The sequence below is a fragment of the Vanacampus margaritifer genome, chromosome 12 (assembly GCF_051991255.1).
Source record: "Vanacampus margaritifer isolate UIUO_Vmar chromosome 12, RoL_Vmar_1.0, whole genome shotgun sequence".
Taxonomy (NCBI): Eukaryota; Metazoa; Chordata; class Actinopteri; order Syngnathiformes; family Syngnathidae; genus Vanacampus; species Vanacampus margaritifer.
This window is the reverse complement of record NC_135443.1, coordinates 12,874,851-12,898,835: the sequence shown is the minus strand read 5'-3', so window position 1 is coordinate 12,898,835 and position 23,985 is coordinate 12,874,851. Positions and strand designations below refer to the sequence as shown.

The following is a 23,985-nucleotide window of genomic DNA, read 5'->3' as shown; positions in this document are numbered from 1 at the left end:
CTGGAGAAAAATGTGCGAGAATATGAGCAAGGTTTTACATTAGGCCTGTCAAATAGTGTTTAAAATGGCTTCATTAGGACCTCTTTTTTAGTCAGTCCATAAAATGAATGTGGCCATGCGCTTCTTTCAATGACAAAAAATACCTGCTAGTGAAGAAGTATTAAAAACATTTTTTTTTAAAAAGTGTCACGTTTGCAGGGTACATCCTGTTGCAAAGTAAAATTGCAATATCACTTATACAGAGGAATGTATTGAACTAATGGTGAATATCTGACAAGTTTAGTAATGATGGAATCTTGAAGTTTAATACCCACAATGTTGTACAATTCAGGATTTTTTCTTTTATCCCAAAACCCCGAGAACAACTGACCTGAATGTTTTGAGAGACCTCAGTGAGTTTAATTAGCTAATTGAGCTCATATGTTTTGCTTGTTCTTTGGCTTTCTTTGTCATTATTGTGATATCACCAAAATGGGTAACAGTGTTGGCCAAATCAAATATGAGGTTTTATTGTTAAGTTTAGGGAAGTCTAGTCAAAGATTGTCTTTGCAATAATATGTTCTATGTGGTACCATTGGTCTAAACACACATTGGTGTTTGTGGAAAATTAGTTAAGCAGCGAAATCCACCCTTTTTTTTTCTCCATCCATTTTGCTACTTGCTCTTAACTGAAAATGACATCACAGGTGTTCAGGGCTCAGGTAATGGCCAAGCTCAGCCTTTGAGCGTCACATGACCTAACTCAGAAAACAGGTGCGCCGTGAATACTGTATTCAGACTAGTTGTGACGCATAGAACATATTATTGTAAAGATGATTTTTGATTTAGCATCCCCTTTAATTCATTTAATGCCATAAATTAATTTGAACTATTTCTATTAGTTTAACGTTTTTTTTCTACTTTTGTTAACAAGAGTAAGAAAATCTAGAATTTTTTTATTGTACATTTAGAACAGATATAAAATTAGTGAGTTAATTAGTGAAGTCATGTGATTAATTACAATAAAAAAAAATTATCACCTCACACCTCTAATTTTAAATAATCTTTTATTCTTTTTTTTTAAATAAAAACATAAAAAATAAAGAAATATTAAAAATTAGGGGTGTCAGGCAATTAATATTAGTAGTTGTAATTAATCACCTGACTTCACTAGTTAACTCACGATTAATCACAAATTGTGTTTAAAAAAATCTTTTTTCATGGTTTTCATATTCTTGTTAACAAACGTTAAAAAAAATTACGTTAAATTAATAGAAATAGTTCAAATGATTTTTTGACGTCTATAGCCGTCAATGGCAGTGAATGAGTTAAGAATGTTAAAATGTTGCTCAAAACTACAAATAGAATGTTTTATGATGCTTCAAAAGGTTGAAAACTAAACATACTTCATTATGTGAAGTTTACTGTTTAGTGCTATCGCTAGTACTGTTCGAAGATAAACTTGAATTTAGCATAGCACCAACAAACAGGCTTGAATACAGAGACTTGTCGCAAATGTCAGCCAATTAGCATCATTTCTGATGTGACCAAAAATGATCACAAGGCCTGTACATGATGAATGAAGCATTGTGATGAAAAAGAAAAACATAGATTACAACTCAGCAGAGAAGATTAAAATGTTACAACCCCTATAATCCAAATCCGAGAAGATTTAGCAAACCAATATGTACGGAATATATATATTTTTTTAAATCATTGCTTTCATCATTCTAATCCGTTTTTAAAAATCTGTGCACACACAGGTCTTAGTGAAGTCGTGTTCAATAAAAGCCAGCCATCCAACAACATGAGGCACCCAAACTCACTGACACCCTGGAGAGCAGGATGTTATCACAAAGCTTTTGGTGGCGTTCTTTCTCACACAGGCTGCACGGCGTTACAGCGGCCAATCTACTTGCTTCACAATACATCACTGGAAACTCTTGCAATGAAAACCCATTAGACCAAATTCCAGGAGAAAAAGACGGACATTCGGATTAAATTGGGCAAGGTCACCTTTTACTGATGCACATTTTCCCAGGGAAGCGCGGATAGCCACTCGCATGCTAGTACTCATCATCATTTTTTGTGAATTATCCGTCACAAATCCCACGGGCAAGAGCACTGCAAATGTGAAAGAGATTAACATGGCCAATGAGGAGGAGATGTCCTTTGGCTAATCACAAATGCTAATATGGCCTTCTCGGTTCTTTCATGTGATGAATGTACTAACTAAGGTGAGTACTTTGTAGAATTTTGGAATCTTCTGGGGTCTTTATATTATGCAAAATCTTTGTCCTTGGGCTGCATATATTTCCTCCTTATTTCAGTTCGAAGCTCTAGAGAACTGTGCAAGCTCAGTGCAAAGTGCGATCATGTAAAATGAACTCTTTTTTTTTTTTTGGTTATTTTTTCAAATATTCACCGAGGAGCAACTGAAGAACAACTGAACCTTTCGGGGATGTTTCATTTCACATGTTCCAAACAGGTGTTTGTTGACCCGATTTTTGGAACATGTTGCAGGCATCACATTCAAAGCTAGGGAATATTTGAACACTAATGAAACAATAAGATCAGTTTGATCTGAACAAAAGCATACCTGTACCTCCCTAAACCCCGAATGACACAGTGAAACAAAATGAAACTATAGATTCTAAATGTTTAAGGCCCCGCGTCCAGACGGAAGCAAAGCCGGCTTCGTTCCTCAAACAAATCTCGTACACACAGAAGCATTTCAAGACTTGCGTGTGTCCAAAAGAAGATGCTGACGGCTGTAATGTATATGCCAAGCCTGGAGTGGCGCTGTAGCGCAGCCACAGGGATTTATCGGAAAGCGAAGAAGACAACCCCCTTTTTTTTTTCTTCTAACTTTATTGCAATCTCCAGAACAAACATGGCTTTGCATGTATCAAAACAACATGGAAAAGACGAACACAGGAGAAGAGACAATGGCGGGTGATTCAAGTACAACACCGCTTGTTGAACGTGGGAATAAAGAAGCAAAATATTTTGCTGCAAAAGCATATGCAAGCTAAGGAGGCTACGCAAAATGACGTCGTGTGGACGGTAAGAAACTTGTGAGGATACATTGAAACTGGCTTTCGCGTGGACGGGGCCTAACTCTGAAAAGTCAGAAAAAACTGTGACCTTATTTCCTCCCCCAAAACTGGGTTGTGTCCTGTTTAAAATGCATCCCTCGTAACATTATCAATTTAAAAAATGGCCCCAAATCCCATGAACAACAATCATCAATTCCATTAAATTAGTTTTTTTACCCTGATGTTTTTACTGAAGCGAGAGCAACACATCTACCGGTAAATATTTGACCCAAATAATTGGCACCGACGCTGAATGTGAGAGATGACTGAGCCAGAAATAACTATAAGGGTTCAAATCCTCTTTGGCAGAGGTGGGCAATCTCGGTCCTCGAGGGCCGGAGTCCTGCAGGTTTTAGAGGTTTCTCACTTCCAACACAAGCTGATTCCAATCAACAGGATCGTTATCAGGCTTATGCAGAGCTTGCTGATGAGCTGATCATATATCAGCTGTGTTGAAGAAGGGCAACATGCAAAACCTGCAGGACTCCGGCCCTCGATGCCCACCTCTGCTCTTTGGACTGTTCATTCTAGGGGACAACACACTCCAAAAAAATTGAAATAAAATAAAAAATAAAACAGAGGTAATATTAGTGTTAGTAATAAAATTATTAAAAGGATGTTCAACTCGGAGTAGAAACATTTGAGACATATGAATAGGGCAGTGGAACAGTGTTCTGAGGTTGGCGGTTCAAATCTCAGCTCTGCCCTTCCAATATGGAATTAGCTTGTTTCACATACTTCGGCTTCCTCCCACATTAATGAATTCTAACAAAAGGCATTTTAGGTAATTAAAGACTGAATAATCCACAGGTGCGAATGATTGCTTGTCTATATATGCCTCGTTATTGCTTGGCAACTGGTTCAGGGTGCACTGAGCCTCTCGTCCAAAGTCAGATGTGACAGGCACCACCTCAATTGTGAGTTGTGAGCCAAATGAGGACAAGCACTATAGAAAATGAATGGATGGAGTCGCAGTAGCATCATAGTTCGTTTATGCCAACAGGGGCCTTAATTAGTGTGAAGTAGCCAATGCAACTAACCCGAAAGAGTATTAGCAATTTGGAAACCAACACCGAGCCAACATTGTGTGATAATCTGTGATCAATCTTTTAAATCAAGACTAAAAAGTAAATGGAATGTATTTACAATCATTATATGTACACTCTAAAAAGAGAATTGTTGAGCCAATTTAAGATTACAAATTTAATTGTTGACCAACTAAAAAAAAAAAAATCACTTCAATTGGTAATACACAATTAAATTAAATTCATCCAAAGTGAATATAATAAGTTTAAGTAATTATGAGTTCACTTGAATTAACGTAATCCAAAATGTATCCAAAGTGAATTAATTTAATCCAAAATTAATCCAAAGTGATTATATTAAATTTAACTCATAATTAATTAAACTTAAAATATTCACTTTGGATTAACTTAATTCAATTGTGTATTACCAATTAAAGCCTTTTTTTTTTAAGTTGGTCAACAAATCAATTTGAAATCTTAAATTGGCTCAACAATTCTCTTTTTAGAGTGTAGTGAAAAAGGCAATGCTGCAGTTAGCTATTCTTACAGTGACATTAGTGCAGACGTTTTAGAGTCCTAAAACCTTTTTCCGTAATATTTTCATTCAGAGAGCATCATTAGATGTTTTTTAAACTACTTAAGTGTAACAAAATTTTAATAGTAAGAGGAGCTCAATGAAGCAGTTAACTATCTTTTGAATGATATTGACAATAAATCACAACTTTATCAAAATTGAATAAAGTGTTACCATTTAAGTGTTACCATTAAATAACAACACGCAAAAATGTGACCCATGTCATGTGACTTGTGTTTTGCGTACAAAAAGGGAAGAAAAAAAACTTCAGCTATCAATCTAATTATCACCTGGATCCCTCGGATACGTCAGGTTTGAAGCATAAAGCACAAATCATTGCTTCTTTTATCCAAGGATGCAGTGTAGCAGGAATATTTTAAAACGAAAAAAGGATTTTGAAAGACTTACCTCTAATCTTTGCACCATCTCCCGAATGTCTTCTCCGCAGTTGTCATGGGCAGACAACATGACACACTCCCCGCGCTCGTAAAAGATCTTTATACTCATAATCCCCGAGGTCCATCCGATGACATCGCGACAAGAGCAGTTGAAAACGACATTTTTGGATTCCTCCTCAATGAGCACAATGAACTCATTGGATATGCCGAGTAAGCAATCCACATCCGCCGACTGGCCGAAGTCCCGGGCCCGAACGCTCCAAGTGATGGCTCCAACACTGAGCACATGCGCATCCTTCCTGGGTTTTACTTTCTCCTTCTTCTTGGCTCCGAGGTTAATGAAGCTGAATTTGACAGCGGAGTCAATCGTAGCAGTGCTAACAAAGTTTTCCGCCAGGTCCTTCAGGTACTCCTGCCGTGTACGGGTGGCCATGGCTCGGAACTTCTCGGACTTATGTGCTGCATTTTCTCCATTTATGACTTTGGCAAGCAGGAAGTCCCTAAAAACTGCAGACTTTGGGAAGGTCACAGACTTTGGAATGGGGGGGCCGAATGGAGGCACGTCTTTTGACCTGGACACGGCGACACTGGAAAACAAAATAAAGTCATGCTTTAACAGAATTGCTCATATAAAAAAAACAGCCATTAGAAACAAAGCAGAGCTCATTTTAATCCTGCTCAACAAACGCCGGGGTCTTACGTCGACTCCAAAAGCACTCTGGAAGAGATTTTTTTGTCATAATTTCCAGGTGTGATGATAATAACTGCATCATTACCGAGCAGATCAAAAGACTCACTTGTTATCCTTCAACTGTCAAGTAGCTACTATTAAGCCACAGCAGAAAACAGAGAGAACATTCACTGCCATTGACGGCTATAGACTTCAAACATTCATTTGAACTATTTCTATTAGTTTAAATTTTTTTCCACTTTTGTTAACTAGAGTATGAAAACCTAGAATTTTTTTTATTGTACATTTAGAACAGATAGAACATTTGTGATTAATTGCGAGTTAACTATTGAAGTCATGCGATTAATTACAATTAGAATTTTAATTGCCTGATGCTCCAAATTTTTAATCTTTTCTTCTTTTCAATTCATTCACTCCCATTGACAGCTGTAACCGTCAAAAATTATTTTAAACTATTTCTATTAAAACCTAGCCATTTTTTTATTGTACATTTAGAACAGATTAATCGCATGACTTCACTAGTTAACTCACGATTAATCACACATTTTATATCCGTTCTAATACAATATAAAAAAAAACACTAGGTTTTCATACTCTTGTTAACAAAAGTGGGAAAAAATGTTAAACTAATAGAAATAGTTTAAATGAATTTTTTATGTCTATAGCCGTCAATGGCAGTGAATGAGTTAATAGCCGTTAAAAAAAAAGATGACATAAAGACATTCGTGCAAAAGCCAACCAGAATATAAACACACCTTCTCTTTCAAAGAGGCTCAAGGCACGCTTGTTTTGTTTACCTGTAGCAGACATTATCAGTGCAGGGATTGTGGACTTTGACGATGACAAACACATGCTGGAAATGAGAACGAATGCTCTTTGGAGTAAAAGGAAGGGCCCCGGGCTCCTGGAACACGATGGTGACGATGTCATTGCCAATGTGCCTTTTCCGCAATAACTAAAGACAAGATAGGGACATCAGTTTAAGAGAAAAATGACAATCTTCAATGATTCTCATATGACTTTAGTTTCTTTTAAGATTAGAATGTGAAGCCTATTCACAAAAGTAAAGGTCAACATGGATCCCCAAACCTAATTTAGTTAGCCTCTTTTGTTGGAACCGTGTACAGACTGTATTTTCGGGATGAAGTGAATTTAGATCATGCTGAAATAGAGGGCCCTGCTGAAAGATTACCAAGGAGGCTTAAATTAAGTGACCCAACTTTGTAACATACAATAAGGGGCAACAATTACAAGTGTCTGAAGGAGAAGGAGAGGAGTTCTGTTTATTAATGTCAAACTGTCAACACAAAAAGGTGTGGAAAAAATCAACTAGTGGGTCTTTATGATTGCAGATTTATGGCGCCAGTGGTTGTCAAGCAACGGCTACAATCATTTAATTTCACTTGTTAGTGCAGATAGGCAGGTCCTGCCCCTGGGGATGCATTGATTAAAATCCTACTATGAGGTACCGTTGCCATGGCAATGCTCAGAGTTTCAACTGATGGGTCGTTAATGTGGCAAAATGATGGAGGGGAGGCGAGGGGAGGCGAGGCACTGGTACGAGTCAAGAATGAAGCTGTCCAAATATGAAGCTGAGGTCTAGTGTCAAACGGGTTGACAATAGGCACTAAATTGATGATTGCCGTGTCCACTGACCTGTTGTCTGTTGTTGGGTGTGTAAGGGAGCATGGTGGACACATGAAACATCAGCTCGTAGTCCTTGTAGGTGGTGTAGAGAGAATGTGTGCCTGTGGAATCAGCTGCAACGAAAAACTCAGTCTTAGGGTAAGGAAATCTGGACTGCATTCTGATATGAACTCCTTTTTTCAATTCAGCTGCCATATTGAACAAGATAAAGCCCCGAAAGGAGAATGTCAACTGTTCTCCGTTATAGTTCATAAGTCAGCATCTGCGCTGGTTCTAATTGGTCGACATTCCAATAGCGATATATCCAGTTATTGTATTGGGGCGGCATGGCTCAGTGGTAGAGTGGTCGTCTCACGCCCCTGAGAGCGCGAGTTCAATCCCAGGCCAGTGTGACTATGTCAAAGTATCCTTGAGCAAGATACTGAACCCCAGTTGCTCCTGATGTCGTGTCATCAGTAGTCAAAATGGAATGCGCTTTGACGGCCTTGTAAGGAGGAAAAATGTTAGTTAAGTGTAGTTTGGGCTACATTTTTAACAGTGACACTAGTGCAAATTTGATTCAGTAATTTCATAATACTTCATAAAATTGAGTTCAAGTTAAAAACAAGTCTAATATTGATTTGTGTTGAGGTCATTTTTCTGCCACTAGATGGCATAATTACATTTGTAAGATGATGATGACAGCTCAGTGCATTTTTCTTTTCACATTAGGAGTAATCTAATCTTTAACATGAAGTAACGTGAAATTCTGCACATTTTTAAAATGGTAAAATACAACTTGACCCAAGTCTCCACAAATATATGCATTATTATTTATTTTATTACTGTTAAATTTTGACGTGGACGTGTCTGCTTTTTTACACGCTTTCCAAGAAAGAAGTGGTCATTAATCCCGCGTAGATTATTTTGTGGCATTAAAGGAACTTTAAATTAACTCAAAATGAACACACTAATTTTGACACCCCTAGTTTAAACACCAGTTAAGTGTAGTTTGGCAGAATTAACTCATTCACTGCCATTGACGTCAAAAATTTAATATTAATACTATTTCTATTAGTTTCGCATTTTACTACTTTTGTTAACAAGAGTATGAAAACCTAGAATTTTTTTTACTGTACATTTAGAACAGATATAAAATTTGCGATTAATCGTGAGTTAACTATTGAAATCATGCGATTAATTACAAGAAAAAAAAATAATCGTCTGACGCCCCTAATTTTTTAATTATCTTTTCTTTTTTTTTTGAATTAGGGGAATCAGACGATCAAATTTTTTAATTGTAATTAATCACATGACTTACTTCACTAGTTAACTCACTTTATTATATATCTGTTCCAAACGTACAATACTTTTTTTTTCTAGGTTTTCATACTCTTGTTAACAAAAGTGGGAAAAATGTGAAACTAAGAAATAGTTCAAATGAATTTTTGACGTCTATAGCCGTCAATGGCAGTGAATGAGTTAAATGTTTAACACTGATACTAATGTAGAGTACTTTCAACACTTCTGGGTGTACACCAGTGTAGACTTTTAACACTATACAGTGTCGGAGTAACACTGAGTAAGAGTGAAAAAAAAGTAACACTTTGAAAAGTGTCAAATTTACACTCATTGGTGTATAAACACTTTTCTACTGTTAATCCAACACTGGCAATTTTGCTGTGCAACATATGTGGTTGATCTTACTTTTATTATCTAGCTGCGCTCTGTACTTTGTGAAACCTTTGAGGCGAACTCTCTGGCCCAGAAGATCCAAGAATTCCTCCAGTGCCGGTCCAGCGCTCTCATTGTTGTACATCTCTTCTTCGGTGCTTTGGCCCGCCTTACAATAAAGCACACCCACCTTGTGCTGGAAACTTAGCTGGAAAGAGAGATAGACACACAAGCACACACTCAGAGAGTAAGTATAATTTTGTGTTGCGGCTGTGCAGCATACAAAACACTTGAGCATACGCTGCGTGATGCACTCAAAACGTCCGAGAGTGCCCACTTTTGTCAAGTCACAGCTAATGCCACGGCTTTCATAACCTCTTTCAGGGAAGAGCTGAACTCGTCTTTTGTAAAGTAAAGCAATGACATCACACGGGCCACAAGCCGAACATAGATCTTAACCTAGTTAATAGGTACACTACATGGCTGCGGATGTTAATAACGAGCAGCTATGAGATGCCTTTCAAGTTATGAATTCAACCCTTGTGGAAATATTTATTTTGACCATTCTTATTTTTATGGCACTGTTTATGTTTGATAAAGCAACATATGTAAATGGAAAAGTCTTGCTGAAAGAATCCAAATTTAATACTACAGTTTTTTTTGTTTTTGTTTTACTGTGGGTATTATTACAAGCCAGGTCAAAATGACATGCAAGCCTTCACCACCACCATCAGTCTTGAATGGCTCACTGCTCTTTGAACCTGACCAAAACAAAGAGTCAAAGGCAAAATAATAAATGACCCCCTGCCTCTGTTTTATTTGGCACCTGTTGCCCGTATCCTCAAGGGCATCTTCTTGAAAATGACCTAGTGTCAATAAGTCTATACAAGGAAAGAAAGAAAAAAAGTTCCCGTGGATGTGAAAAGTAATGGCAACAAAATGGAATTGCTTTTCTCCTCCCTTACAGGTCATCAGCTCCTGGTGTACTGCTGACACTGTTGTCATGGTGATTTTCTCTATCGGGCAATCTGCTGTGCACTAAAGTGGCAGTACTGACAGAAGGCTATTACACCATGTCAAGCAGTGGCAGTGGCTAGATGAGCTTCCTTCCTTTAAAAAAAAAAAATACATTTATTGGGATCGCGTCACCTTTGACTTTTGTTAAGACGTTGGCCGATGGCAAGGACAATTATGTTGACATGGTAGGAATTGCTCAGTGCTTGAAAAGTGCATTGGTAAGACTCCTTCCTAGGTTACAGCTCACAATAAAATTTATTTTCCAAAAGATTTTCCTGAAGTGGTTTCAACTCATGAAACACTGTAAAACAAAAATAATCTCCAAGGTTTATCTTCCTTGACAGTATTGAACCACAAAAATAGTAAAACACGCTATTTATAAGAGGCACTGCAACTGACTGACTGTTAGAGGGAATTTGTGTAGAACAAATGAGGGGGACATTAATTCTGTTCCCTTCATATTTAAATATGAAGGCAGGTGATCAATTTTCAGCATGGGGAGGCATAACAATAACAGCCTCAATAGGCATATTGTGTTGTTTAACCTGTTAACAAATGTCATTATAATCTCAATTATATCTCAGGATGCAATAAGCATTGAATTTTGGCTTTACCGCTTAAGTATCAGATAATCAATAGAAACTCTATAAAAACAAATCCGACTGTGCTTCTAATAAGAAAAGTTCTGGCTAAGATAAGAAATGAAGAGTATGGCAGTAAATCATTTATTACAAGGATATCTACTGTAATACCAAAAGGCTAGCCCCAATCTTGTTAAATCTTGTTAAAATTAAACGTTTGAGATAATGTAACGGGGATGGTAAAAGAAAGGATTTGGTTATTTTCCAGATGGAGGCAACAGATTTTATATTTTGCACGAATAGCTTACTTACGAATATAATTTATGATTTATGACCTCAAATCATATTCCAAAATGCCTAACTGGCTAATGCATTTTCCAGTCCATCTGCACACATGTAAAATACATTCACGTTTTCTTATCTCCATTTTCATCTTGGCAACCGAACGTGCTGCTTTGAGGGATTTTCTCTCAGCACAACTGATCATTTAAATACTGTGACGGCCTTTTCGCACTCGCCATGCAAACACACACAATATAATCTGATAGATATACAAATGTATGAAAAATAATAATAATAAAAACGTTTTACTATCCACTGTTTAAAAAAACGAGAGGCTGTCATAGTTGGTGTCTTTCCTGTCCTGTTTCTAGGATTCTGAAAATCCAGTTTGCTTGCCTTGTTAAACATTTACACGGCAAAAAAACTTTAAAGTAGAAGTCAACCTTAAATGTTTCTTTTCAATAATATGTTAGTTGTGAACTCACTAGTATAAACATGATACTCTGATTAATGTTTCATTTGTGGAATATGAGTTATGGAACAAAATCCAGCCATTTTTGTCCATCTCAGGGGGCGGCCATTTTGCCACTTGCTGTCGACTGAAGATGACATCACAGTTGCTTAGAGCTCAGGCAACGACCAATCACAGCTCACCTGTTTTCTGAAGCTGCACTGTGATTGGATGTTATAGACCTGAGCAACATTGATATCATAGACAGCAAGTGGCAAAATGGCTGCCCCATGAGATAGACAAAAAAAACGGCTGGATTTTGCTTCTTAATTCATATTCTACAAATGTAATATTAAACAGAATACCATATTTAGACTAGTGGGGCTGCATAGAACATATTGTCCAAAAAAATGTGGGGGGCGGGGGGTGACTTCCCACCATAAATGAATAAACTGGGAGTGTTTAGCCTACAAATAAAGATTATAGTATAAAAGTGGTTGCTATAATTACTTTGAACAAAGTTAGATTGTGATTATAGACGGTATATATCGAATTCACTTTAGATAGGTCACTTGACTCCTCATGTTTATGTGCGGAAACTGTGGGAATAAAATCTTGATATACCAGAGGGAAATGCCACTCTCATTCACATTTTAACAGGCTGTCCCCTGACATTTGGAAAGAAAGCTTAATGCTAACAAATGTAATTACACTGATAAGTAGCCATATCTCTAATTGGCAGACAGCCAAGTGCAATGCTGCTTAATCCCTGCGCGCTTGCTTCTTCCTGTTCAATAGTTCTAATACCTGCCGGTGTCCTTATCTCTAAAAGACCACTCACATCTTGATAATGTCAGGTGACATCCACAAGTTATTAAATGTGTAACTTCAGAAATCAGGTATTCTTCTCTGTGGTGTGTCAAAAAGACATATTTTTGCTTTACGGTGCCTTTGACAGAATCGAATTGATAACATATTGACAGTTGATGAAATATATCGTCAGGTCAAAATGGTCAACTACGTGTTTTTAAATGACTTCATAAGCAGATCTTCATCCTCCCTCGCCACATATTTCACACCATGTGCACAGCGTCCATCTTTCCTGTCCTTTTTAGTTTTAACATCATCCTGCACAGCCATTACCTCAGTTGCTCTTTTATGGGTTTAACCTTCTGTTATGACATGCCTATGTTTTTAATAATAAATGCAGAGGTGCTCCCAAAACATTCCCCGAAATGCCAAATTATCCAGAAGAATGCATTTACCATACAGGCATGTTCCCTTAAATGAAACTTAACATCCAACTCAAGAAGTCTGCACTTACCCCTTGTTCATCCAACTTGAGCAGTTGTTCCGGTACTTTAGGGGAGTTGATTGCCAGTCTCAAGCATTGGATATTGAGCTCTGGGATTACATATTCAAGTACTTCCTTAAGCGGCAACCCACGGGCCGTCCCGTGTCGTGCTGTGGACGGGATTGCATCTTCCAGGATGGCTCCTCGGAGGGTGGTCAGCTGTCAGGATGCAGGTGGCACAAGTTCAATAATTACACTCTCACACTTTGGAAGAACACTTTAAAGGATCTTGGGTGCAGTTTGTCGCTTTTTTTTTTTACTCGCGACTGCCACCTCTGGCCCAAAGCGTAACTGCAGCATCTGTGTCAGGCTCGTTCATGTTGCGCGTGCGGGTACGTGCATGAGGTCACCCTCCACCACTCCACCCCTCCCCAAAGAAACTGTGGAGTGTGCTGGGTCCGCACACTCTACTTTTAAAGGGAAGATAAAAGCTGACAGGTGCAGTCAGAGTAAAACAGTCAGGGCTCTTTGTACTCATCTGGGCATTGGTGGAGCATGAGTGATGTAGAAAAAGCTTTGATATTACCTTTTTAAACGGCACAATGCACCTTTCAGTTTCCTTTCAGAATCTTTTTTCATGGGATACTATACTACAAAACACTGCCACAAATGTGGGCCGTTGATTGCAAACAAGATTTGTTAATTAGTGCACACAAAAAGTCGTTTTGTTAACAAATTTGTTAAAGGACATTTTGCACAAATAAGTAGACCCGAGAAAAAGACTTGACAACCTGTTAGCAGCAGCAGACATGTTGCTATCCATAAAAGTTATGGAGGTCAAAGAAAATACTAGATGTAGTCTGTTTTTTTTGTGGGATGCATTTATTTTTTGCATTAATTAATTTGATTAAACTTAAGATTTTTTTTTCATTCTATTATCAACCTTGCTTTCATGTTGTGAGTCAAGCACATATTCTACAGAAAACATTTTGTCAATTTTAGGAAATTGTTTTTATGTTCATTGAGAAATTGAATAAAATCTTTAAAATTTTACGAAGGGGGTGAACACATAATTACTGAGCACTGTCTAAGAGGGGACATATATTAGAAAGAATTCTATTTTGGATGCTGTCAAGTGATGTTCTACACCACTAAGTACAACCTCAATAATACAAATACTAATAATACCACCTATTATTTCAGGCCAATACAAGTACGAGTACTCAACTTTTGAGTAGTCACCGATACCAACACCAAGTACTTGATACCACTAGTACTTATAATACACAAAATTCCCCCCAAAACTGACATCTTATTTTAAAGAGAGAAATATATATCCATTATAGCATTTCCCTTAAAATGGCATGATATCAAAACCAGTTTTCTATTCTTCTCATTTATAGTTTCTAATCAGTGGTATCTTACACTGTCGCAAGTACTGATGCTTTGAAATAAGACAGTGTATTGATACCTGGTAAAGGTACTCGTCCATTTATTTAATACCAATTCGACAGTTTCAATCAAAACTGAGCAGTACTATCGTTTTAGAGGTAACATTTATGCACGTTCAATCCTCAAGCAGGTGTACCTAATGTTGTGGCCCGAAATGTATTATAGTTACGTCTCTGTGTACTCTCCTTCCATGTAGGTCAGCAAGTCTGCGAAACAATGATTTGATGATGGCTCGAAACATTTTGTACCGATATTAAAATGGGTAGGCTGATGTCTGCTGCTGTGAAATCCAGTTATGATGCAAATTCGCGTTATGCCGTGCTATTCAGGGCAATGGCTCATTACAGCTCCAATGGGCAGCATTAATGTCTCCCATTGTAAATAATTAAAATAATCTAACTGAACACTAGATGTTAAGTGGTATTTTAGTGCTATGAGCATTAATGCGCCAGTAACGGTTGAAGCAAACAGCTTTAAGCCACGCCGCCGGTAACAACGTGTTGTTGTTTGGAACATTACAGACACATTTACACCTATGAATTTCCCACTCCTATCTGCACGGCTTGCAGACTTGGATGTCAGCAGCGAATGGCTTCCTGAGAGAGAGGCATGCCGAAAAGCAAATTACTTAACAGCACGAAAGACTGGGGCACAGTGGCAAAGAGCGATGGGGCTTAATGATAGGAACCCATGCAAATAGACGCTCCACTGGTTCGGGAGTTAAAACTGCGTGCTACATGCAGGGTTCGCATGACCCAGATACATTGTTTTATCCAGGGAGTGTCGCCTAAACCTAAGATTGGCACTGGATATCGGTGACATTTCTTTTCCTGACACATCTGTTGCACCTGAATTATTCATTGGCTGAGACCACCAAGCATCTATCAGTGAGAGGGTTGGACCGCGGGATGCAGCATTCCAGTTTGTGGATTAATAATGTTGCACATGCGTGGGCGAGGGAGCGCGTGCAATCAGACAACATCGGCAAGACTGACCAACTGGGCCATGACTGGCACAGAAACAATGGATGCATTTGAGTGGCTTGTCACAAAGGACGTCGTAATAACTCACTAAGTAAGTGTGATGAAGGCAGCCAGTATGTTTGGCATGGCAGCAACGAGGCTCGGTCCGGAGGGACCTGCTGCTTACTAGCATTAATCAAGAACGTACTCTCCCACCACCAAAATGAAAACAATTCTATTTATGTTGAGGAAACAAATTTGATATGGGTAGAAACCAGCTACATGGCCAGCTTTACAATGTTTTTACCCAATAACGCCTGTCGCCAAACATGTCATGTTAAAGACATTTAGAGCCCTCATTAATAATAATAATAATAATATTATTTTTTTCCCTATTAAAACCCTGATATATATGATCTGGTACATGCATTGCATGGATAATCCATTAGAGGGCAGTATCACCCATCTAATGGCTTTTCCGGCGACCTTGCAAGATCGCCCCAATTGAGAAAGGAGAGACACATATACTTATTAATTGTGGGAAATGCTCTTTCTCATTTTTGGAAATAAAAATATGTTTGATATGTCTGTTTATTATTATTATATTTGTGACAGTTATAAATGAACGAAGCATTGTGACTGGATGTATCAAATATGACACAAATCGAAAGTCATATGTGGAAGTTGATTTCCCCCCCAAAATGTTGTTTGTTTGTTCAATAGGACCAATACATATTCTATTTACAAATAATCCGAATTTTCTCTCATAGATTTATTGGGTTAAAATTCATCGAGATATGATCATGAGCCATAACAGATTCACATGAAACTGACCATTGCCTTATAAAGTAAGATGTATCCTCTAGTTGTTTATGACACTTTATAATAAATGTGAGCAAACAATCAGTCATAAATTACATTAATAACGGTCACAAATGTATTGTATATAAAATGTCAGAACTGCAAAATGTAATTCATGTTTGAGTGGATACAATAGAGATGAACATATCCACACCCATTGTTTATTGAATAAACAAACCGTTGCTGCAAACCTAATCAAATGCATCATCCGTTTTAGCAGCATTCGATAATAACTTTCTTCAATTTAGGTCAGTGTTTCTCAATTATTTTTTGTTATGTCCCCAGGAAGAAGAAAATATTTTGCCCTCTCAACCTGCCTTTTCCACCCACTCTCCATCCAGACTGTAAACAGCATCATTTATGTATAAAATTTTTCTGCAGAGGAGCTAATTACTCCTTGTGCGCTCTCTGACACTGAGAGCGCCACTCCCACCTAGTGTAGTGGATGTGCAATTACACATTATTTTAAATAATCAATAAAAATAAAAAAGTTCCCTGGGGTCACATGCACACGCCCTGGCATTTATTATTATTGTATCCACTATAAAGCGTTATCAGACATGGTTACACTCTCTCTCTCTCTCTCTGTCACCTTTTCAGAGTTGAGGTTTCATTTCATCTGAGAACACTCTTGAACTGGAAAAAAATTATCTCAGTGACTCACTCAAACATGTTCTGCTGAAGGCAGCGTGAGGAATTGCATTTAAAAGCATGTTCAGAAGACAGGTCAATACTCTGACAGGAAGTAGGTGTCTCTACCATGGATCTGTAAAAGTTCCAGTCCGATTTATGACACGAAACCACGCGGAAACAAAAAAACATCAGAGCATTATGTTTACCTGACTGGTTCTGAAGGTGACTCGATAGTTGTACTGCATTCCATCTTTCTCCTTTCCGTCATCCAGCCGCTCCCTGCGGACGCTGACAGCCACAGGTCCCAGATGGTCGTCTACACCAAAATAGTTTTGATGCTCTGGGAACACATTAAAAAAAAAAAAAAGACCAAATTAATTTCAGCGTTGACGTGTATTCCAGACCTTTCTCGGGCATCCGTGAAGACTCCAGAGCTTTTGCTTTGACAAAATGTCTCTGGAGATGCACTGCATTATAATACTGTTAAAGGTTTCAAATTGATTCACTCATAATCAGAACATAGGAGCTCTTAGGTTTGATGTTAAAGAAATATATAACCTTGTAAAAAAAAAAAAGAAAAAAAAAGATGGATTTCTTCGACCACTATCGCAAAGCACATTTAATCATGAATAATAAATAAACTGTATCGAGGTGAGGCAGGGTTCTCCATATGAGGAATGCATGGCTTGTTAGGGATAGTGGATTGAGGCGGAAAACTCTGTGAGGCATGAGGTCAAACGTTGATAGACGCAACTGCATACTGATGGTGTCAATTGCAGTGGATTATTTTTTTTTTGTCAACACTTTTTCATAATATGTCACTGGCTGGCATCACTTTCGTGTTGACAATATGCCAACGGCTACAAAATAGATGGCTTGGATTTTCATGTCAAATAACACCCCAAGTTTGTCTTCCTGCCACGTCAAACCTCCCACCGCAAGCTATCACATCACGTTTTACTTTGAACTAGGGGTGCACTGATCACAATTTTCTGTCCGATCACCGATCTTTAAAAACTCTTATCTGTCGATCCCGATTTTTGACAATCCTGTTCCAATCTTGTGTTATTGAACAATACCTGTGAAACAATGCGAATGGGTTGTTTTAGCTGAACATAAAGTCGTTCTTAAATAGTAGATCCCCTAAAATTAAAGAAGTCTGGGCCGATCGATTGGTGCATCCCTACTTTGAACTTTTATTATTATTTTTTTAATGTATTTGGTGTTTTATAAAGTATTAAGACACTTTAGTTTAAAGGGACATTTGACTCATTCTGCCATTTTCAGCAATAAGAACATATTTTTTCTATAATTAATTTGATAACATATTCATATATGGTGTCCCAGGCGGGAAGCAAACTCACGCCAACCTGCACCGAAGGCAAGTGACGGTTAACCACTTTGCCACTCTGAGCCATAAAAAACACATTTTAAAACTAGCTGTCGACAGGAAAATGACATTAGTGACATCATCTGTGCTAAGGGCTCAGGTAACAACCAATCGTGGCTCAGTTTGCTAACGTCACATGATCAAACCCAGAAAACAGGTGAGCCACGTTTGGTCGTTACCTGAGCTCTGAGCACCTGTGATGTCATTTTCACTTGAGAGCAAGTGGCAAAGTGTGTTTTTAAAGGTATTCATTGTACATGAAAAATAATGAAGTTATCAAATAAATTCTAGGCAAAATATTCACTTTTTATTGCTGAAAATGGCTAAATGAGTTAATGACTTCTACTGGAAGAGATTCTGGACTTTGACTGTGAATAAACACTGTTCATTAGGGCAGTCTTGGGAACAACACCCGTGCTGATTCAAATATGGCTTTAAGCAATCAGTGGGATCAATGTTCAGCAAGCCAGGCTGATAAAAGCATCCACGTCATGCTTGTGTGAACGTGCATCTTTGTTTGTGCATGTGTGTGTGTGTGTCTGGGGTGATGACAGACTTGTCTCTCCGGTAAAACACCTCGTAAAAAGGGCAAGGGCTACATTCACAAACTGTGAAAAAGCATTATCTTTACAAAGAGAGCTGAAAAAAGAAATCAACGTGACAGCTGCACATGCTACGTGAGCTAGAAACAGAACCATTTCTATGGCGAGTAAGGGTTGGATGATAAACCCGGGGAAGTTCAATGACACATCCAAACATACAGTAATAATCTCATTAACCTTTGCCAGGAGGGCTTTGAGTGAAGTTACAAACCGCCACACTAACTCTAAGCTTAATTCAAAGCAGAGCATGTTTTTGTGGTCATTCGGGCATCTGCCAGTGTTAAAAGGTGAAGCAGCTGTTTTCTGTGTGGCTTAAGGTTGGGAAATTCAATCTGCTGAGAGCAGCCAATCCTAAGACAGTGAGAAAACAGATATGTATAATGATGTGATGGGTTGGGCTGGCATGCGTATTTACAGCCATGCTCACAGGTGTTTTAATGGGGTGATCGGGGACCTTGGCGTGGTTTCGCTGACCCCGTAGTTTCATAAGACGGGTCCTCACACCCCCTTTGCCCCCCATGGGGAACAGCTGCAACACAGCCTCTCACTCACCTCTTATTTCTACACATGACCAATCGCAGCTTCTCAGCAAGGTTGGGAGCGATATCCAGAGAGGACATGACCGCTCGTCTCTCTCAAGGAAGAGAAACATACACCCAACACAAGCCAGCTATTGTTCTCGCCTTAATATCATCTGGTCCTGTAGCTACAAATAACTGGGACGCCAGGATATCTGATATGATGAGCTAAGGCTGTTCCATTGGGGAACTTGCTTTCCCACTGTACAGATTTTTTCCTCAAAGAAATATGTTCCAATGAGCCGTTTATTTTCAATGATATTATTGTAGTGTCAACAATCTTTGAATAATTATGACCTTGACTTGTATTTGCTGGAGCGCAAACATGTCAAATAAAGCAATTTTACAAGGTTACAAAAGCATTTATCACAATGAAATGCGCATGAGCATGTCAGAAATGGCATCATTCCATCTGTCGATCCTCCTTAACTCACTGCCTGATTCACTGCCAGCCCAGTAAAAATGTCTCTTTTAACATCTATAGCCGTCAATGGAAGTGAATGGGTTAAAAGGCTAATATCAAGTTATTTTGTCTACTTGTCAATAGAATTGCTGGTCTTGAATTTGCCCTTTTACCTAGTTCTACCTTTGTGTGTTTTTTTAAACACAATCCTATGATTTAAAAAAACAGTTTTATAGGGTAAAAATTAGGGCATTACAATTTTTATTCGTAATTAATCGCATGCCTTCAATAGTTAACTCACGATTAATCGCAAATTTTATATCTGTTTTATTTATATCTACAATATTTTTCTCAAAAAAATGTTAAACTAATAGAAATAAGGCTGCATCTTTTAGTAATTCATATATAATATAATAGTATAATTCATAAAATTTAGATCAAATTAAAAATATGTACTGTACTGTAAAAAACGAGTGTGATACTACTGACTTGTGTTGTGGTAATTTTTCATTTGTAAGACGTTGGTGACAGTTCAATGCATTTTTCCTTTCATATTAAGAGCTGTCTAATCTTTAACATGAAGTAACTCGTGAAATTCTGCACATTTGTAAAATTGTAAAACACAACTTGACCCCAGTCTCCACAAATATTTGCCTTATTAAATTTATTACTGCTAAATTTTGACATGGACGTGTCTGCTGCGTTGCGACTGTAAATCAGTACAAGATTTCCAAGTAAGGGGCGGTCATTAATCGCGTGTTAAAAAATTTGTGGCGTTAAAGAACTCAAAATGAACGCACTAATTTTGACACCCTTGATAAAAATACTATCGACTCCCAAATTAGCACAATAAAACTATGGTTGAGGGAAGTGCTTGTGGATTTATAGCAATAATGGCAGACAAACATCTGGGCAAATTTCTTACCTTTTCCATAGAAGAACTTGTGGTAGTAGTAAGCACCAAGGTCAATGTGCTCAATGATGTAACGTTTGACCTTTTCCCTATGGATGGGCTGGTTTTCTCGAGGCACCTCCAGTACGGAGACGCCTGCATTGGTGCAATGGGAGCTTAGCGAGGATTCAAAGGAGCAGCTCTCCGACATTCCGCTGTAGTTGGCACTGTTGGCTCTGGAGAGGGAAATCTTTCTCTCGCCTTCACCGCCGATCTCGTTGCGAAAGTGCGGACAGCCTAACACGAGGCTATTGCTCTTTCCATCGCCATCATCAGCATCCAAGTTCTCCTTTGGGTTCAAGTCTTCCCTGCTTCCTAGAGGTGACTCAAAGAAGGCAGAATTTCCGCTACTACATCCTACTGCTCCAAGATCTGGTCCTGGTCCTGGTCCCGGTAGAACGCTGACTCCAACACCGGCAAAGCCCACAGCGGAAGCAGCTGAAGCTCCAGTAGTGGTGTTCTTCCTCTGGCTCAAGTTAGCTCGGCTTGCAACAGCTTCACTGATATTAAAAAGAACGCTCTGAACATCATAATGGGCAAAACATTTCTGAAAGCTGAGTGGTCGTCGATCGTCCTCCAGAGAGAGTCTCAAAGCATCACTTTCGCTCTTAATTGTCCGCAATTTCCTGAACAAAGACGTCTCGGATGACTCTGACTTGAGACGCCTCATAAAGGACTTCTCCCTTTCTCTGCTATAAAGGAGAGAGCTGTCTATGTAGTCATAGCCTGGAATTGTGACAAACTCCCCCCTGGCGATCTGGGCTGCCGTCTGTAAACTGGGAGAGAGGGAGGCATCACAGCGCAACAACTCAGGAAAACCCAGGGGTGGTACACTGCGGTGGTCCATGGTATCCACTCGGTAGCCCTTGAGCATGGTAAAAAATCCATCCCCACTTAAACCTTGGCGGTCAATTGAGGATGTACTTCCATATTCCCGATGTAAAGAAGCGCCGGTGTTGGGATTGACAGCTGTCTGGTCTACGACATCTTCAGAATCAATGTCACTGATTGTGACATCACTGTTGCTGCGTTGACGAATAGGGTGAAGGCCTTTCAGTGGCGAGTGACTAAGGAGGTCGCTCAATGAATACTTGTCATCAGTGAAGTCTACCTCCAAACAGACGGGTTCATCTTGCGCAAGTAATTCCACAGTATGGTCCTGCTGGCCGTTCTGAAATATTGGTATCACACTCTGATAGTTTGGTGATGGCCGTCCATCCCATCCATCTTTCTTTGGTGGCCATTCTGTTACCCTGGCCCTGACGCCCATTTTAGGCATGGCTGGAGTACCATTTGTTTTGCCGGGACCTTCAAGTTTGCCCTGCATGTTGGAGCCTGGTGGTCCCATGCTACCATTGAGGGCTTTGAGTTTCCTGCTAAATAATTCCTCAGACTGCATGCCTCTGTGGTATTCTTCTGGGCCTCCCACGACTCCCACAAGGTTTGATTTATTATCCGTCACCGGGCTCAATATACTCATATCTTGAAGAGCAGACTTCTAGGACCCTTCTTCATGATATCACGTGGTCTGCTCACTGATGAGAGAAGGAGAAGGGGCCTCTTGATTGAGATGCCGTTGTCATACCTCACAGGAGGCCACTGGCACAACAATCGACAAACAGCATTTGGATTTGAAGGACAAGCGTCTGAGGAGTTCTGAGGCACCGTCGAGTGGAATCTTTTCTCACAGCTTGCCGCCAATGTATAACGACAGCCGGAAGAGATGGACCTGAAGAAAAAGGAACAGAAACACAGAGGGAAATATTAACACATGCACCGACTGCACAATCACACTTTTGGGACATTATTATGTAACATGGGGCGGCGTGGCTCAGTGGTAGAGTGGTCGTCTCCCAGTGGGTTCGATCCCATGGCATTGTGACCGCGTCGAAGTATCCTTGAGCAGGATACTGAACCGCCAGTTGCTCCTGATGCTGTGTCATTGGTAGGTAAGTGTAAAGCGCTTTATAAATGAAGTACCATTGACATGGGGAAAAGTCGATTCTATGCTTTCTGGGGAGGCTCATTTTTATGAGTTGTTTGTACTCTGTTATGTTGTACAATATATAGGGTTGCATTGGAGGGTCTTTACACAAAACATTGGGAAAAGTAGATGCTTATTCGTTAAGATGCAGCTCACTGTGTTGACCTAAAATGTTTGCACACTGTTACAATGAACGAAATCAAGGGTTGTAGTGGTTTTAGAATTCGAATGACCAAATGTAGCTGATTGGAGTATTTGAGAGGAGTTGGTACAATTACGGCTTGATGACTAAACAGATGTATATCAGCTTGTCCAATGCCTAACAGATGGTGGTGAAGTGAATTACAGTAACAGGAGGCAGATGTTCAGCTTGACGTTTACATGTACAAATATCTGATACTGCCTGCAGGATCAAATCTGCAAATTATACAGCAGGGATGTTTTTGCAGATTGAAACACAGTTTTCATACGCTTTTGTTGGTTGAAAGAATATAACAAGACCCCATGAGTTAAATTGGGCATGACACATTTTATAAACAGAAATATATGAGACAAAATTCCCGATGACCCTTTGCTAGCATAAACTCAAGAAAAGTTCATCTTAGCCTTCCCATCTCAGCCAAGAATAAACAAAAGGAACAATATTGTCTCGAAAAAAGTAAATGGACTGTAATCTCATTGTGCCTCTCCCTCTTAATACTATTTGCTAGATCATTTATGTACGCTTATCCTGTTCAGGGTTGTGGAGGCTGGAGCCCATCCCAGCTGACTACATTACAGGCAATTGTGAATGAGGCATTGAGTAAGGAACTGACTCCATACCAGTTTCTATGTTGACCTGAATTATGTTGTTTTGTGTAATCTACCATTAAGCAAAGGAACAGAGAATTTTAGAATGAAAATGTGGGCCAGAACTAATAACCATAGCATATCTGTCCACGTGCATAGATTACTGAAACACAGTAAAATCCCATTTTGACAAATCGTAACTAGAAAAGCATCAATCTTTCCATGGCATGCCTCTAAACGTGTTCTATTGGCTTGTCTTGCTTTGAACGGCTTTGTTTACAAGTACCAAATGGTTGGTACTATTTAACACAAGCAGTGTGTCATGTGGCAGCAATTTAGAGGGAAAAAAAACTGCTTTGGGAAATATGTCTGTTAAGTGTTGGTATCTGATGAATAATGAAATACTGCATATAGTAAACAAAGCCAAAGGCGCTTGGTTAAAGTGGGATTAGATGAGGATAAAATGGTGGGATTAAACTGCTTTTGTCCTTTCTTTAAATAATCCCCCCCCAAATTAGATATTCTCCCAATCTACAAGAGATAAAGACTGCAAGCAAGTAGTCACAAAATGTCTTACTAACGTGTAAAAGGAATGGAACACCAATCACATTTTCACATTCTGTCAAGAATTGCGCAAATCGCTTTATCAATGGTAACAGTACAAGAAAGGTTTTCAACCTATCAACAAA

The 23,985-nt window shown here is 38.9% G+C and overlaps 2 protein-coding genes across 8 annotated transcripts in view; one reads left to right on the top strand and one right to left on the bottom strand.

Moving 5' to 3' along the window:
• The window catches only part of LOC144061452 (signal-induced proliferation-associated 1-like protein 2), a 99,898-nt gene that overhangs the window by 37,326 nt on the left and 38,587 nt on the right, over positions 1 to 23,985 (bottom strand). For all 5 annotated transcript variants that reach the window (XM_077581939.1, XM_077581942.1, XM_077581941.1 and 2 more), the window contains exons 2-8: positions 20,497 to 22,252; positions 16,805 to 16,938; positions 12,721 to 12,909; positions 9,099 to 9,273; positions 7,422 to 7,525; positions 6,563 to 6,720; positions 5,085 to 5,661 (exon numbers count right to left, since the gene is read on the bottom strand). In XM_077581939.1, the coding sequence (XP_077438065.1) occupies positions 5,085 to 5,661; positions 6,563 to 6,720; positions 7,422 to 7,525; positions 9,099 to 9,273; positions 12,721 to 12,909; positions 16,805 to 16,938; positions 20,497 to 22,003 (2,844 nt within the window). In that variant the 5' untranslated portion in view covers positions 22,004 to 22,252. The remainder of the gene's footprint in view (positions 1 to 5,084; positions 5,662 to 6,562; positions 6,721 to 7,421; positions 7,526 to 9,098; positions 9,274 to 12,720; positions 12,910 to 16,804; positions 16,939 to 20,496; positions 22,253 to 23,985) is intronic.
• ntpcr (nucleoside-triphosphatase, cancer-related) overlaps positions 21,902 to 23,985 on the top strand; it is an 84,880-nt gene continuing 82,796 nt past the window's right edge. For all 3 annotated transcript variants that reach the window (XM_077581952.1, XM_077581953.1, XM_077581951.1), the window contains exon 1: positions 21,902 to 22,472. The gene's annotated coding sequence lies outside the window, so the exon portion shown is untranslated. The remainder of the gene's footprint in view (positions 22,473 to 23,985) is intronic.